General features: G+C 52.6%; 1 protein-coding gene across 1 annotated transcript; it reads right to left on the reverse strand.

Annotated features, from left to right (window-relative positions):
• Window positions 1-1,602: 1,602 nt before the first annotated feature.
• LOC310661019 (cyclin-dependent kinase 5 activator 1-like) lies at window positions 1,603-5,221 on the reverse strand. Its single transcript, XM_083406746.1, has one exon. The coding sequence runs from the start codon at window positions 4,397-4,399 to the stop codon at window positions 3,452-3,454; it is 948 nt and encodes a 315-aa protein (XP_083262872.1). The 5' UTR covers window positions 4,400-5,221; the 3' UTR covers window positions 1,603-3,451.
• Between the last annotated feature and the right edge of the window lie 8,140 nt (window positions 5,222-13,361).

Consider the following 13,361-nt stretch of genomic DNA (forward strand, 5'->3'; position numbering starts at 1 on the left):
AGTGGTTAGAGCGTCAGCCCAGGACCTGGAGAGATGCAGGTTCAAATCCACATTTGACCACGAAGCTGGGTGACGCTCGCCACTGCTCAGGCTCGCCTACTTTACAGGGTTGTTGTGGCGACGAATTGGGGAGGGGGTGAAGAACTATGTATGCCCCCTTGATATCTTTGGAGGAAAAGGTATAAACCTCATACATATCTCAATGTTTGCTGCTTCCCGAAATGGCAGTTGGGGGGGGGGGCGAGCCTCCATCTTGGAGCCCGAAGGCACCGATTGGGAGTGGGGGAGAATATAATAATATAATAATTTGTTATTTATACCCTGCCCATCTGGCTGGGCTTCCCCAGCCACTCTGGGTGGCTTCCAACAAAATATTAAAATACTGTAATACATCAGACATTAAAAGCTTCCCCAAACAGGGCTGCCTTCAGATGTCTTCTAAAAGTTTGGTAGAATAATTATATGAGGGGTCCACTTGCAAATTGGGGAGCAACTGAGGTTGAGCGAGAGAAAACGCAGGCCATGTTAGCTTGCCTTGGAGCTTGGGTTGGAGAAGGCCAGGCTGGTTAATACTGGCTGTAAATAATACCTTTGGGGTGTCAGTTCTGTTCCTGATCTCCACATCAACATGCCATGAAGGTCAGACAACAGACAGCATTAACTGGCCAACGCCACTGTGACTTCCTTCCAACTATATCTTATGCCAGCCTTTGCCAAACGGGCTGCTTCGAACTACAACTCCCATGATGCTCTGCTCACCTGCTTGGCAATTTCCGTGAGGAAATTTCCATCAGGGCAAACCCAAACATAGAGGGTTGTCAAATTTCTCAAACGGCAGGCGAATAACAAAGGGAATCTGCCCTGCTGACTTCTTCCACTTATCCATCAGGCTAACTATCTGCATCCCAGCTAGTTGTTACAAAAACTGGTTGCCTGAGTTAGCTTTTTTTTATTCCTCCTCCCTCCTCCTCCTCCAACTCTTTTTCCTTTTGTGCTGTGTCTGTCAGACTATAATCTTGCAGGCAGGACTGGGCTTTTTTAAATCTCCCTGTAAACATCGTCCTCTCCCTAGGGAACGACAGTCCTGTGATGGCCAGCAGGGAATTTCCAGCAGCTTCAAAAAACTAAGTTTTCCAGGAGTCGTTTGGGGAAGAAGCAAGCGCTAAACGGGTTTGAAACTGGTGTGGCCTTGTATGCAGACCCAGGGAATCTACACTTCCACGCGGAAGGAGCAGAAAACGTCCAAGCTAATGTCAGAGGCAGATATAGGTCAGAGCAACTGGTTTCACAGCACAGCAAGTATGACATAGTGAATTGAGCAAAAGGGAAGGTGAGAGGCTTGGATGGGTACCAATTTTTGGCCTTGCACAGAGCATCGCTAAAATTTGAAAGACGGAAGTCGTGCCCCCGCAACCCAACAAAGGCACATTGACCCTCAGCACATTGCAAAGGATCTTGGGGTGCCTTTACGGGGTCTCACACTGCTTCTCTGGCGTCCCCAATAATACTGCAGCCTGCAAGCGATCGCTTTGGTCATCTGTGTGGTCATCCCAGCCGTGACAACACATCCTAAGGTAAAGGGACCCCTGACCATTAGGTCCAGTTGTGGCCGACTCTGGGGTTGCGGCGCTCATCTCACTTTATTGGCCGAGGGAGCCGGCGTACAGCTTCTGGGTCATGTGGCCAGCAGGACTAAGCTGCTTCTGGAGAACCAGAGCAGCGCACGGAAACGCCGTTTACCTTCCCGCCGGAGCGGTACCTATTTATCTACTTGCACTGGTGTGCTTTTGAACTGCTAGGTTGGCAGGAGCAGGGACCGAGCAACGGGAGCTCACCCCGTCGCGGGGATTCGAACCGCCGACCTTCTGGTTGGCAAGTCCTAGGCTCTGTGTTTAACCCACAGCGCCACCCGCATCCCATACAACACATCCTAGAAGGCTTTAAAAGAGGGCTGGACCAAATCACAGGAAGAGGAGAGGGCTATCGGCGGCTACTAGACTCAGCCCCCAGAGGCAGCAATGATTCTGAATACCAGGTGCTAGGAACCTCAGGAAGGGAGATCGCCCCTGGGTTCGAATCCTGCTCCCAGGCTTCCCACAGGCATCTGGCAGAACAGGATGCTGGACTAAATACGCCATTGGTCTGATCCAGCAAGCTCTCCTTATGTACTCACCCTACTTTGCAAATAATTCTGCCCTTCATTAAGGGTCCCCCGCATAAACTGCCAGGACAAGGGACTCCACCAGGACTGTGAGGGTTAGGGGACCGTGACCCTTGCTGTGGTCGCAATCCAGATTCAGGGCCTGGAGTTTGTGGTTTACAGGGCAAAGGAGGGGTCCCATGGAAACATGAGAGGCCTCCTCTTTTTGCGATGCAAGGTGCGAGCACAGGGGGCTCAGTTCTGGATCTGCAATGGGTCCTGTTCCCCTTGTGTCGGAGACCCTGATCCTGATCAGACCCTATTGGCTGTCTTCGGGGGGGGGGGGAGGAGAGACAGTGACCCTGAACTTAAGAAGCAGATTGATGCAGATCAGGTGATGTGCAGTGCGGCCCTTACTCAGAATTCATTGTGTGGCTCCTCAATTTCCCTACCTCTTTGCTCCCCACCACAGAACTAAACCCCAAAGAGTAGCCAAAGCCCAAAAGTCAGGCCTGCGTCTTCCACTCCTGCCTCGAAGGAACACTTTCCCCATCCTTTTGTGCACACCAACACACCCGATTCGACTCCAGGAGGGCAAGAGGCGGCCATTCTAAGGAGGACAGGAGAATTCTAGCAGCGGTTGCAAACGGACTTGGTGCTGAGGGCAGAGCAAGGGCAGTAGGACTCCCAGAGCCAAAAAAAGGGGGTCTGGAAATGCAGGGGAAGGAGCTAGCCTCGTTAAAAAAATAAAAATAAACGAAGTACAAATGGTGGCACCTCCACACTTAATTAGTGCCCAAGGCGGACGGGCAGATCTGCAGATTGGCTTCTCCCTGTGTGTTCGCCTCGTAGACCCAACCCAATTTCCGAAAATTATTTTCCTGCTCCCCAGATCTTTCCGCTCACCCCCCCCCCAAAGCTTTTTGGGAAATTCCAGGAAAAAAACCCAGAATAAATGACACCAAAAGGGGTGTAAGAAACCCCCTCTGGCCTTTTCAAAAAACAGTGGCAGAGGCCCAGATACCTTTGTGGGTTCCTCCCTCGTTGCTTTATATTAAAAAAGAAAAAAAGCTCTGACAGACAGACAGACGGATAGATTTCTGAGCATTCCACCTCCACCCACCTCGTCCAACAACACCTTCCTTGAGCCCGTCTGACTCACTGCAGCAAGCAGAGAAAGCAGTTGTCTGTTTTGGCAAAGGCTTGGCCTCAGAAGGAGGCCTCCGGGCCACCAAGAATCCATTGCCCTCCAGGGACCAGGAAGGAACAGGTGAATCCGGCCAGGTCCCTGGTCCTCGCCAGGAGAACCAGTCACCGGTCCAGGATGCGAGCAAAGTCATCCCTCTTGGCGTTGCCCTCGTTCTTGAGGTCGGCGAAGACCTGGGTGAAGTAGTGGGGGTCGGCGTTGATCCGAAGCATCTTGGCGCTCATGGCGTTGATGATGCGCAGGCAGCGGTTCCAGAAGACATCTTTGGAGGCTTCTACCAGGAAGGGCTTCAGCGGGTAGGAGATCTCGTTGCCCATGTAGGAGTAGGAAAGGTAGAGGCAGGTGAGGAGGGCAGCCTGCAGCTCGTGCTCGCTGGCCACCGTGTCCCCGTCGATCATCTCGCGGCACAGCAGGTAGACGAAGACCACGTTGGCCGGGGTGACGAAGGCCTGGTCTTGCCAGCCCTGCAAGAGCAGGGAACGATCCACGCTGCGCAGCCACAGGATGGGCTCGGTGGGCGACAGGTGCTTCAGGCGGAAGCAGCGGCGGCACAAGAACTCGCCCAGGCACTTCAGCAACTCGCTGGTGGACGCCTGGACAATCACCCGCCGGGGGGACGACGCAGTGCCTCCTCCGACCACGCCGGGCTTGAGCGTGCCGGAGGATCGCTTGGAGCTGAGGGGTGCCAGCGGCGGCTCGGCCCCGTCGAAGCTGGCGAGGTTGGCGCAGGAGAGGGACTTCTTGACGTTCTCGTGGTTGAGTTGGGCCACGTCCTTGGCATGGCCATAGTTGCCGTTGTTCTTTGACGGGCCCTTGCTGCCACCGCCGCCAGCCCGCGACCCCTTTTTCTTGGTCGAGGCCACTAGCCGTTTCCAGGTCAAGGCCGGGATGAACACAGAGTGTCTCTTGAGCCCCTTCTCGGCCTTCTGCCCGCCACCGCCGCTGCCCTTGGCGCCCGCCAGGCCGGGGTAGTGCGCCAGCGAGCTGGAGGAGCCGTCGTCGTAAAGGCTGGTTTTCCGCAGGCCCGGAGAAAGGGACAGGACCGTCCCCATGGCGTCAGAGGGAAGGTATGGGGAAAGAGGGGGAGCTGGGATGGAGCGGGCGGGCGAGGGGCTGAGTCAAAGCACCCCAGGCCCACTACAAACGACCACTAGCAAGAGCCCAGGCCTCATGGCCGGATTCTGCCTGGGTGGGGTGTTCTCGCCTGGACTGGCCCCTGGAAGCAAAGTCTCCTCCTGCCTTGCAAGGGATGGGCTGCCAGACCAAGGTGGCCAAACACACCTAGCCGGGGTGGGGAGACTTATCGGTGTTGCACCAGCGTCGTGGCCTCAGTGCCTGTGGCGCTTCTCATCCTGCGACTGCCGCTCCAGTCCACCCATTTGCAAACTTGCACACTCGGTTTCCAGTGCGCACCTTTACTGCGTCCTGGGAATAATTCCGGGTTTTGCAACTCGGTTTCCAGCCGCTGCAAAAAAGCCCCGGCGCTCCTTTGACGGCCAGGCGGATTGCAAAGCTTGCAGGTGTGTGTGTGTGTGTGTGTGAGGGGGGGGGGATGCCTCCTGCCACCCCCCAGATGGGGGAAATCGTGGCTGGTCAAAGCTGTTGGTTGGAGACAGGGCGCGCGCAGACGTCCCCAAGCGTTGCTGCGGAAAGGTGCTCTTGCAAAACCCCAACTGCAACTGGGGAACCCGGTGGGAATCGATTCGCTTCCCCACCCCCCACCCCCACTGACCTCTTTTTTAAAAAACCTAGATCCTGTCCGATCGGTCCCCAGACGGACTCCTCCCGCCGCCGCCGGGGGGCGCCATGCCGTTTTCCTCCTCGTTAGTCCCTGGAAGAAGGCGCTTCTGCTGCACCCCTGGGGCTGCGTGTGGGGTGCTGCTGGCTCCCCGTCCCCCCCCCCCTTCGTCTTCCTTGCAAACGGCGGATGGGGCCCCCGGGGCGGTCAGATCCTGCGCTCTCCCGACCACCACGCCGCTGCTGCTGCCGCAATCGCGCCCGGCCGCCCCCTCTCCGGTGCCTTCCAAGAGGAGCGATGGGGCTCTTGTGGGGCGGAGAGGAAAATCCGGATTTCCCCCAGGAGAGCTGGTGGGGGGGGTTAAGGGGGGGTGGGGATGCGTGCAGATGCGCAGAGCCTCCGCCGCAGGAAGGATGCTGAGAGCCAAACGCCGGTTAGCAAGGAGAGCGAGCTGTGCAACCCGGGATCCTCTTCCAGCAGTGCGGATGGTCCGTGTTATTTTGGGGATGCGGGGCTGCGGAGCCTGGATGCGACCGATCTCCCTCCGGGGCTCCTCGCCGGCGGCTGCCTTTGGACTCGCCGCCTGTCTGGCAGCGTCGGATGGGGATGAAGCAATGAGATGCAAAGCGGGGGGGGGGGGAGAGAGGAGGGAGGGAAAAGGAGGAGGAGGAGGAGAGGGATGGTCCAGGGATGCTGAGCGCCCAGGATGCCAAACGCGCAGGCAAAGAGGATGGAGGGAGCCTCGTCTCTCGGGCTCCCCCCGCTGGCCCACCGCGGGAATTGCAAGGGAGCTTCCGGAATGCCGAGTCACAGCGGCTTCTTAGAATGGCAGGGGCACCCCAAGGTCATCTAGTCCAACCCCCTGCAATGCAGGAATCTCAGCTAAATGATAATGGAATTATAGAGTTGGAAGGGACCCCTAAAGGTCATCTAGTCCAACCCCCTGCAATGCAGGAATCTCAGCTAAATGATAATGGAATTATAGAGTTGGAAGGGACCCCTAAAGGTCATCTAGTCCAACCCCCTGCAATGCAGGAATCTCAGCTAAATGATAACGTAATAATAGAGTTGGAAGGGACCTCTAAGGGTCATCTAGTCCAACCCCTTGCAATGCAGGGATCTCAACGCAAGCATCCATGCTGTATGGCTGCTTAATAATAATAATAATAATAATAATAATAATAATAATAATAATTTATTTGTACCCTGCCCATCTGGCTGGGTTTCCCCAGCCACTCTGGGTGGCGTCCAACTGAAGATTAAAAATACATCAAAATGTCACACATTAAAAACTTCCCTAAGCAGGGCTGCCTTCAGATGTCTTCGAAATGTCAGGTAGTTGTTTATCTCTTTGACATCTGAAGGGAGGGCGTTCCACAGAGCGGGTGCCACTACCGAGAAGGCCCTCTGCCTGGTTCCCTGTAACTTGGTTGTGTTCATAAACTCCCTGCAAAGCAATCGGTCTGAATGTTCAACAACCAGGTTTTCTGGAAGCGACCTGGGTATAAATGGAACGTTTAGACCTCCTTCTGCCTCCTTCTTTCCAGCCCTGGATAATCTATTCTAGAAGGATCAGCACCAGGAAGGTGATATTTGGAAGTAATTAACTCTTTTTTTGGAGGGGGGGAGAGAAGAAGGAAAAAACCCCTCTTCCGCAGTAAAAATAGGCTCCTGCCTTCTGCTTGATTTTTCTATTTTGGTGGTGTCTTTGTCAGCCAGGAGAAGAAAGGGGAGGGAAAGAGCTGACGATATAAACAAGAAAACAAGCCCTTTTCCTTTTAATGTTAAAAGAGATGGTAGATATCTAAAAGAGGACATTTCAGGACTAGGAGCGAGTTGCATAATCGCATGTGGGCTGGCTATATGAGGGATAATTGCATGGGAAGACTAGAGGGAGAGCAGCGAAGAGTCCCCAACAGCTGCTCCTGAACCATTTTTAGAGGATGCATCGGTGAGAAAGGGCAAAGGTGATGGACGGGCGAAGGGGGAAAGGGAATCAATAGGGGGAAAAGGTCCCACAAAACAAATTGGCAAATTTGGAAGTGCTGCAAGATCGCTTTGTGACTGTCGAAGCCAAGCCCCTTGCAGCCACCGTACCGTCTAAGATTATAACAGCCTTTTCAGATTATATAATAATCTTACACTTATACGACAACAGTAATGGGGTGCATTGCAACAATCAAGGCAGAGCTCCATGTTCAGCTAGATCTGTATGTACATAGATGGGAAAATCATGATTGTGGTCTACGATGAAGGGTGGTATACAAATTTAGAAAATAATAATAATGGTGATGATTTGCGGTGCTCCCATATCTTCTTTCAGAGGGACTTAAGTTGTGTTTTCAGTGCTGCTTAGCCATTTATTTATTGCATTTATAGTTTTATGTGGGGCTACCTTTGAATGTAAGGGACGCAGGTGGCGCTGTGGGTTAAACCACAGGGCCTAGGACTTGCTGATCAGTAGGTCAGCGGTTCGAATCCCCGCAACGGGGTGAGCTCCTGTTGCTCGGTCCCTGCTCCTGCCAACCTAGCAGTTTGAAAGCACGTCAAGTGCAAGTAGATAAATAGGTACCACTCCGGCGGGAAGGTAAAGGGCGTTTCCGTGTGCTGCTCTGGTTCGCCAGAAGCGGCTTAGTCATGCTGGCCACATGACTCAGAAACTGTACGCCGGCTTCCTCGGCCAGTAAAGCGAGATGAGCGCCGCAACCCCAGAGTCGGCCACGAGTGGACCTAATGGTCAGGGGTCCCTTTACCTGTACCTTTGAAGGTGACTTGGAAACTGCAATTAATCCAGAATGCGGCAGCTAGACTGGTGACTGGGAGCGGCCGCTGAGACCACATAACACCGGTCCTGAAACATTGGCTTCCAGTACATTCCGAGCACAATTCAGTGTTGGTGCTGACCTTTAAAGCCCTAAACGGCCTCAGTCCTGTATACCTGAAGGAGCGTCTCCACCCCCATCGTTCAGCCCGGACACTGAGGTCCAGCTCCGAGGGCCTTCTGGCGGTTCCCTCACCGCGAGAAGTGAGGTTACAGGGAACCAGGCAGAGGCCTTCTGAGTAGTGGCACCAGCCCCGTGGAACACCCTCCCAGCAGATGTCAATAAACAACTATTATACTTTTAAAAGACAACTGAAGGTGGCCCTGTTTAGGGAAGTTTTTAATGTCTGATGCCGTATTGTTTATAATATTCAGTTGGAAGCCGCCCAGAGTGGCTGGGGAAACCCAGCCAGATGGGCGGGGTAGAAATAATATATTTTTTAAAATTATTATTATTATTATTATTATTATTATTATTATTATTATTATTATTATTATTATCTCTCTAGGAGAAGGAAGACTCTGATCCTGAACCTCCACAGCCTTGTGGCTATATACTTGTTTGGGAGTAAACCCCCAAGGAAAAATCCATACCCACTGCCTTGAGGGATATATTTGGGAGAACAAAAGGCTCGGAAGTAAACAAATCTAGAATGGAGTCCCTAAAACGGTTGGATGGCGCCTTGTACTCCTCCTTTCATCATCTCCTGCAGCCAAGCTGGTGCCCACCATTTTGCTCTGCTCTCCTTTGGACCCCATCAGTGAGGCCAAGAGGGGGGTCTTGTTGTCTGGGCAGCCCAGGACCTCCAGACACACCGGCCAGGAATGGTCACTTCGGTGCTGCTAATACAGCAAAAACAACACAGGAGGCAGCAGTTACCAGTTTGACCCCTTGCAAAGGTAAAGGTAAAGGGACCCTTAACCATTAGGTCCAGTCGTGGCGGACTCTGGGGTTGTGGCGCTCATCCCGCTTCACTGGCTGAAGGAGCCGGCGTACAGCTTCCGGGTCATGTGGCCAGCATGATTAATCCGCTTCTGGCGAAGCAGAGCAGCGCACGGAAATGCCGTTTGCCTTCCCGCCAGAGTGGTCCCTATTTATCTACTTGCAGTTTGACGTGCTTTCGGACTGCTAGGTGGGCAGGAGCAGGGACCGAGCAACAGGAGCTCACCCCGTCGCGGGGATTCGAACCGCTGACCTGATCGGCAAGTCCTAGGCTCTGTGGTCTAACCCACAACACCACCTGCGTCCCTTCTTGACCCTTTTTAGGCGCACTCCATTGTCTCTTGAAACAGATGGATGCCCATGAATCCTACACTTTTCTGCAAGGGGATTAAGGTGGCGTACATGGATTTCACCCTCATCATTTTAAGAAGAAGAAGAAGAAGAAGAAGTAGTTATTATTTATACCTCGCCCGTCTGGCTGGGTTTCCTCAGCCACTTTAATCCCCCCAACATCGCTGTCAGGTAGGTTAGACACGTTGACTGGCCCAGGGAGTTCCTGGCTGAGAGTGAAACTGGTCTTTCCCAGGTCCTAGTCCATGGGTAGGGAAACTAAGGCCCGGGGGCTGGATCAGTATCGACTTGACCTGGTCATCCTTTGTACAGAATTTTTTCTTAATGTGTATTCAGGAATCTCCTTTCTCGCCATTTGAATTCATCGATTGGGGTCCTACTAGGGCTGTCTGTAGCATATCATAGAATCATAGAGTTGGAAGAGACCACAAGGGCCATCGAGTCCAACCCCCTGCCATGCAGGAAACACCATCAGAGCACTCCTGACACATGGCTGTCAAGCCTCTGCTTAAAGACCTCCAAAGAAGGAGACTCCACCACACTCCTTGGCAGCAAATTCCACTGTCAAACAGCTCTTACTGTCAGGAAGTTCTTCCTAATGTTTAGGTGGAATCTTCTTTCTTGTAGTTGGGATCCATTGCTCCGTGTCCGCTTCTCTGGAGCAGCAGAAAACAACCTTTCTCCCTCCTCTAGGTGACATCCTTTTATATATTTGAACATGGCTATCATATCACCCCTTAACCTCCTCTTCTCCAGGCTAAACATGCCCAGCTCCCTTAGCCGTTCCTCATAAGGCATCGTTTCCAGGCCCAATTGCCTTCTAAATCCAGCCTGCGGACGGTCCGGGAATCAGCATGTTTTTACATGAGTAGCATGTGCCCTTTTATTTAGAATGCATCTCTGGTTTATTTGTGGGGCATAAGAATTCTTACTTTCTTTTCAAAATATAGTCCAGCCCCGCACAAGGTGTGAGGGACAGTGGACCGGCACCTTGCTGAAAAAGTTTGCTGACCCCTGTAAAACTCACCAACTGCTGCACCACCCAATACTTATCGCAAGAGTATTATCTTAATATCATATACTGCACGGCAATAAAAGAACATGCAGTTAGGAGAATGAAAACCTTCAGACGGTATCTTAGGTTTTAACAGCAGAGGTATTGTATCTAAAATATACTAAATTTTCCAAGGGCTACATGACACTTGGTTGCTTTTGTTGCAATAGAGTCATATGACTGGTGCTTCCCTTCTGCATCCAAGCCCTGGGATCCCAAACATTTTTACTACCCAAAAGTCTGTACCAAACCTCAGGGTGCTCAGCTGAAATTGAGGATCTCCATCGCCACCTGCTGATCTACCAAGATCACTGCAGCGTTAACGGCATTCCCTGAAGTTGCTGGGGGATTTTGTTTATTTGTGCCCCCCCCCCCAGCTCTTGCAAACATTTAATAGACATTACAATTATTCTTTCACGCTGCTTTTTAACTTTGAAAAGCAACATATGCACTCTGGATTTCTTACAGAAGCAGCATCACGTAAGACATAGCAAAAAAATTATGAGAACAAACTGCATGTCAATGAATTGTTACATATACACAGTTGCACTTTAGGAATCGGACAAGTGCAAAATGCATAGCATACCTGTAATATTAACAGTCTCCCAATGTTAAAAATATGTTAGAGAAGATTGTGGGAACAGGCTATCTGCTTTCTAGAAAAAGAGCAGGCTGTTTGCCCAGACACAAGGGAGCAAACAAAGCTCACAGAGGGTTTTTTATTTCTCAGAGACAAGAGCACACAATATTACTGAAGCTCTTGGCCATTCAACCTGAGCGTCTAACAGTAAGACTGTGGCTGTTGGCATAGGTCTAGCGCAGATGTATTAGAATCATAGAATCACATCCCCTCCAACCTTTCCCCAATGGAAATAGGGCCATCCTAAGGAAAAGTGGGGACACAGGTGGCGCTGTGGGTTAAACCACTGAGCCCAGGACTTGCCGATCAGAAGGTTGGTGGTTCGAATCCCTGCAACGGGGTGAGCTCCCGTTGCTCGGTCCCTGCTCCTGCCCACTTAGCAGTTTAAAAGCACGTCAAAGTGCAAGTAGATAAATAGTTACTGCTCCGGCAGGAAGGTAAAAGGTGTTTCCGTGCGCTGCTCTGGTTCGCCAGAAGCGGCTTAGTCCTGCTGGCCACATGACCCGGAAGCTGTACGCCGGCTCCCTCGGCCAATAAAGCGAGATGAGCACCGCAACCACAAAGTCAGTCACGACTGGACCTTATGGTCAGGGGTCCCTTTACCTTTACCTATATACCCCCCTCGGACACGGGTGGCACTGTGGGCTAAACCACAGAGCCTAGGGCTTGCCGATCAGAAGGTCAGTGGTTCGAATCCCCGCGACGGGGTGAGCTCCCGTTGCTCCCTGCTCCTGCCAACCTAGCAGTTCAAAATCACACCAGTGCAAGTAGATAAATAGGTACTGCTCCGGCAGGAAGGTAAAAGGTGTTTCCGTGCGCTGCTCTGGTTCGCCAGAAGCGGCTTAGTCCTGCTGGCCACATGACCCGGAAGCTGTACGCCGGCTCCCTCGGCCAATAAAGCGAGATGAGCACCGCAACCACAAAGTCAGTCACGACTGGACCTTATGGTCAGGGGTCCCTTTACCTTTACCTATATACCCCCCTCGGACACGGGTGGCACTGTGGGCTAAACCACAGAGCCTAGGGCTTGCCGATCAGAAGGTCAGTGGTTCGAATCCCCGCGACGGGGTGAGCTCCCGTTGCTCAGTCCCTGCTCCTGCCAACCTAGCATTTCGAAAGCACACCAAAAAGTGCAAGTAGATAAATAGGTACCGCTCTGGCGGGAAGGTAAATGGCATTTTTGTGCGCTGCTCTGGTTTGCCAGAAGAGGCTTAGTCCTGATGGCCACATGTCCTGGAAGCTTTACGCCGGCTCCCCCCACCAGTAAAGCAAGATGAGCGCCGCAACTCCAGAGTCGTCCGCGACTGGACCTAATGGTCAGGGGTCCCTTTACTTTTAAGGAAAAGTAGGACACTCCTGGATAAAATCAGAAACCAGGACTGGGCTTCTGTAAATCTGGGACTGTCCCTGTAAAATAGGGGCTGACCATGTGATGACACAAAAAAGCCAGAAGAAGGAAGGAGCGAAGTCAGCTCTTAAGAGCAAGTGTAAATGTAAAATGTAATGTAATGCGTGTGTGTGTGTAGTATGTACAGTGGTAAGGTGAAGGTAAAGGGAACCCTGACCGTTAGGTCCAGTCGTGGCCGACTCTGGGGTTGCGGCGCTCATCTCGCTTTACTGGCCGAGGGAGCCGGCGTACAGCTTCATGTGGCCAGCATGACTAAGCTGCTTCTGGTGAAGCAGAGCAGCGCACGGAAACGCCGTTTACCTTCCCGCCAGAGTGGTACCTATTTATCTACTTGCACTTTGACGTGCTTTCGAACTGCTAGGTTGGCAGGAGCAGGGACCGAGCAACAGGACCTCACCCCGTAGTTGGGATTCGAACCACCAACCTTCTGATCGGCAAGTCCTAGGCTCTGTGGTTTAACCCACCACGCCACCTGCGTCCATGTGCAGTGGTACCTCAGGTTAAGTACTTTATTCGTTCCGGAGGTCCGTTCTTAACCTGAAACTGTTCTTAACCTGAAGCACCACTTTAGCTAATGGGGCCTCCTGCAGCCGCCGCACGATTTCTGTTCTCATCCTGAAGCAAAGTTCTAAACCCGAGGTACTATTTCTGGGTGAGCGGAGTCTGTAACCTGAAGCGTAAGTAACCTGAGGTACCACTGTATTTATAAAACTAATAAAGATTACCATGGGGGTAAAAAAAGGAAAATGTGTTCTGGAATCACAGAAAGGGACCCCTGGGGGTCATCTAGTCCAACCCCGCCTGCAATGCAGGAATCCTGCGCACAGCCAGCCAGATGCGCTCCCTCAACACCTGCGCGCCCTTCAGTGGTTGCCGAACTACAACTCCCATCAGCCCCGAGCAAGAGCGGGGGCTTCTGGGAGTTGTAGTCCACCGAGTGCCTTTCGCGCCCTCTTGGCGGCGTCTTGGAGAGCAGGAACTCCGCTTCCCGTCAGGCGCCGCGGCTTCCGGCGGGGAGTGGGCGTGGCGCCGGAAGTCGGGCCGGGCCGGAGGAGCCCC

The sequence above is a fragment of the Podarcis tiliguerta genome, assembly GCF_965153285.1.
Source record: "Podarcis tiliguerta genome assembly, chromosome: 12".
Lineage (NCBI taxonomy): Eukaryota > Metazoa > Chordata > Lepidosauria > Squamata > Lacertidae > Podarcis > Podarcis tiliguerta.

What these genes read in the sequence shown, in the direction of transcription:
- LOC310661019 (XM_083406746.1), bottom strand. Translation starts at nt 4,399, where the DNA reads ATGGGGACGGTCCTGTCCCTTTCTCCGGGCCTGCGGAAAACCAGCCTT.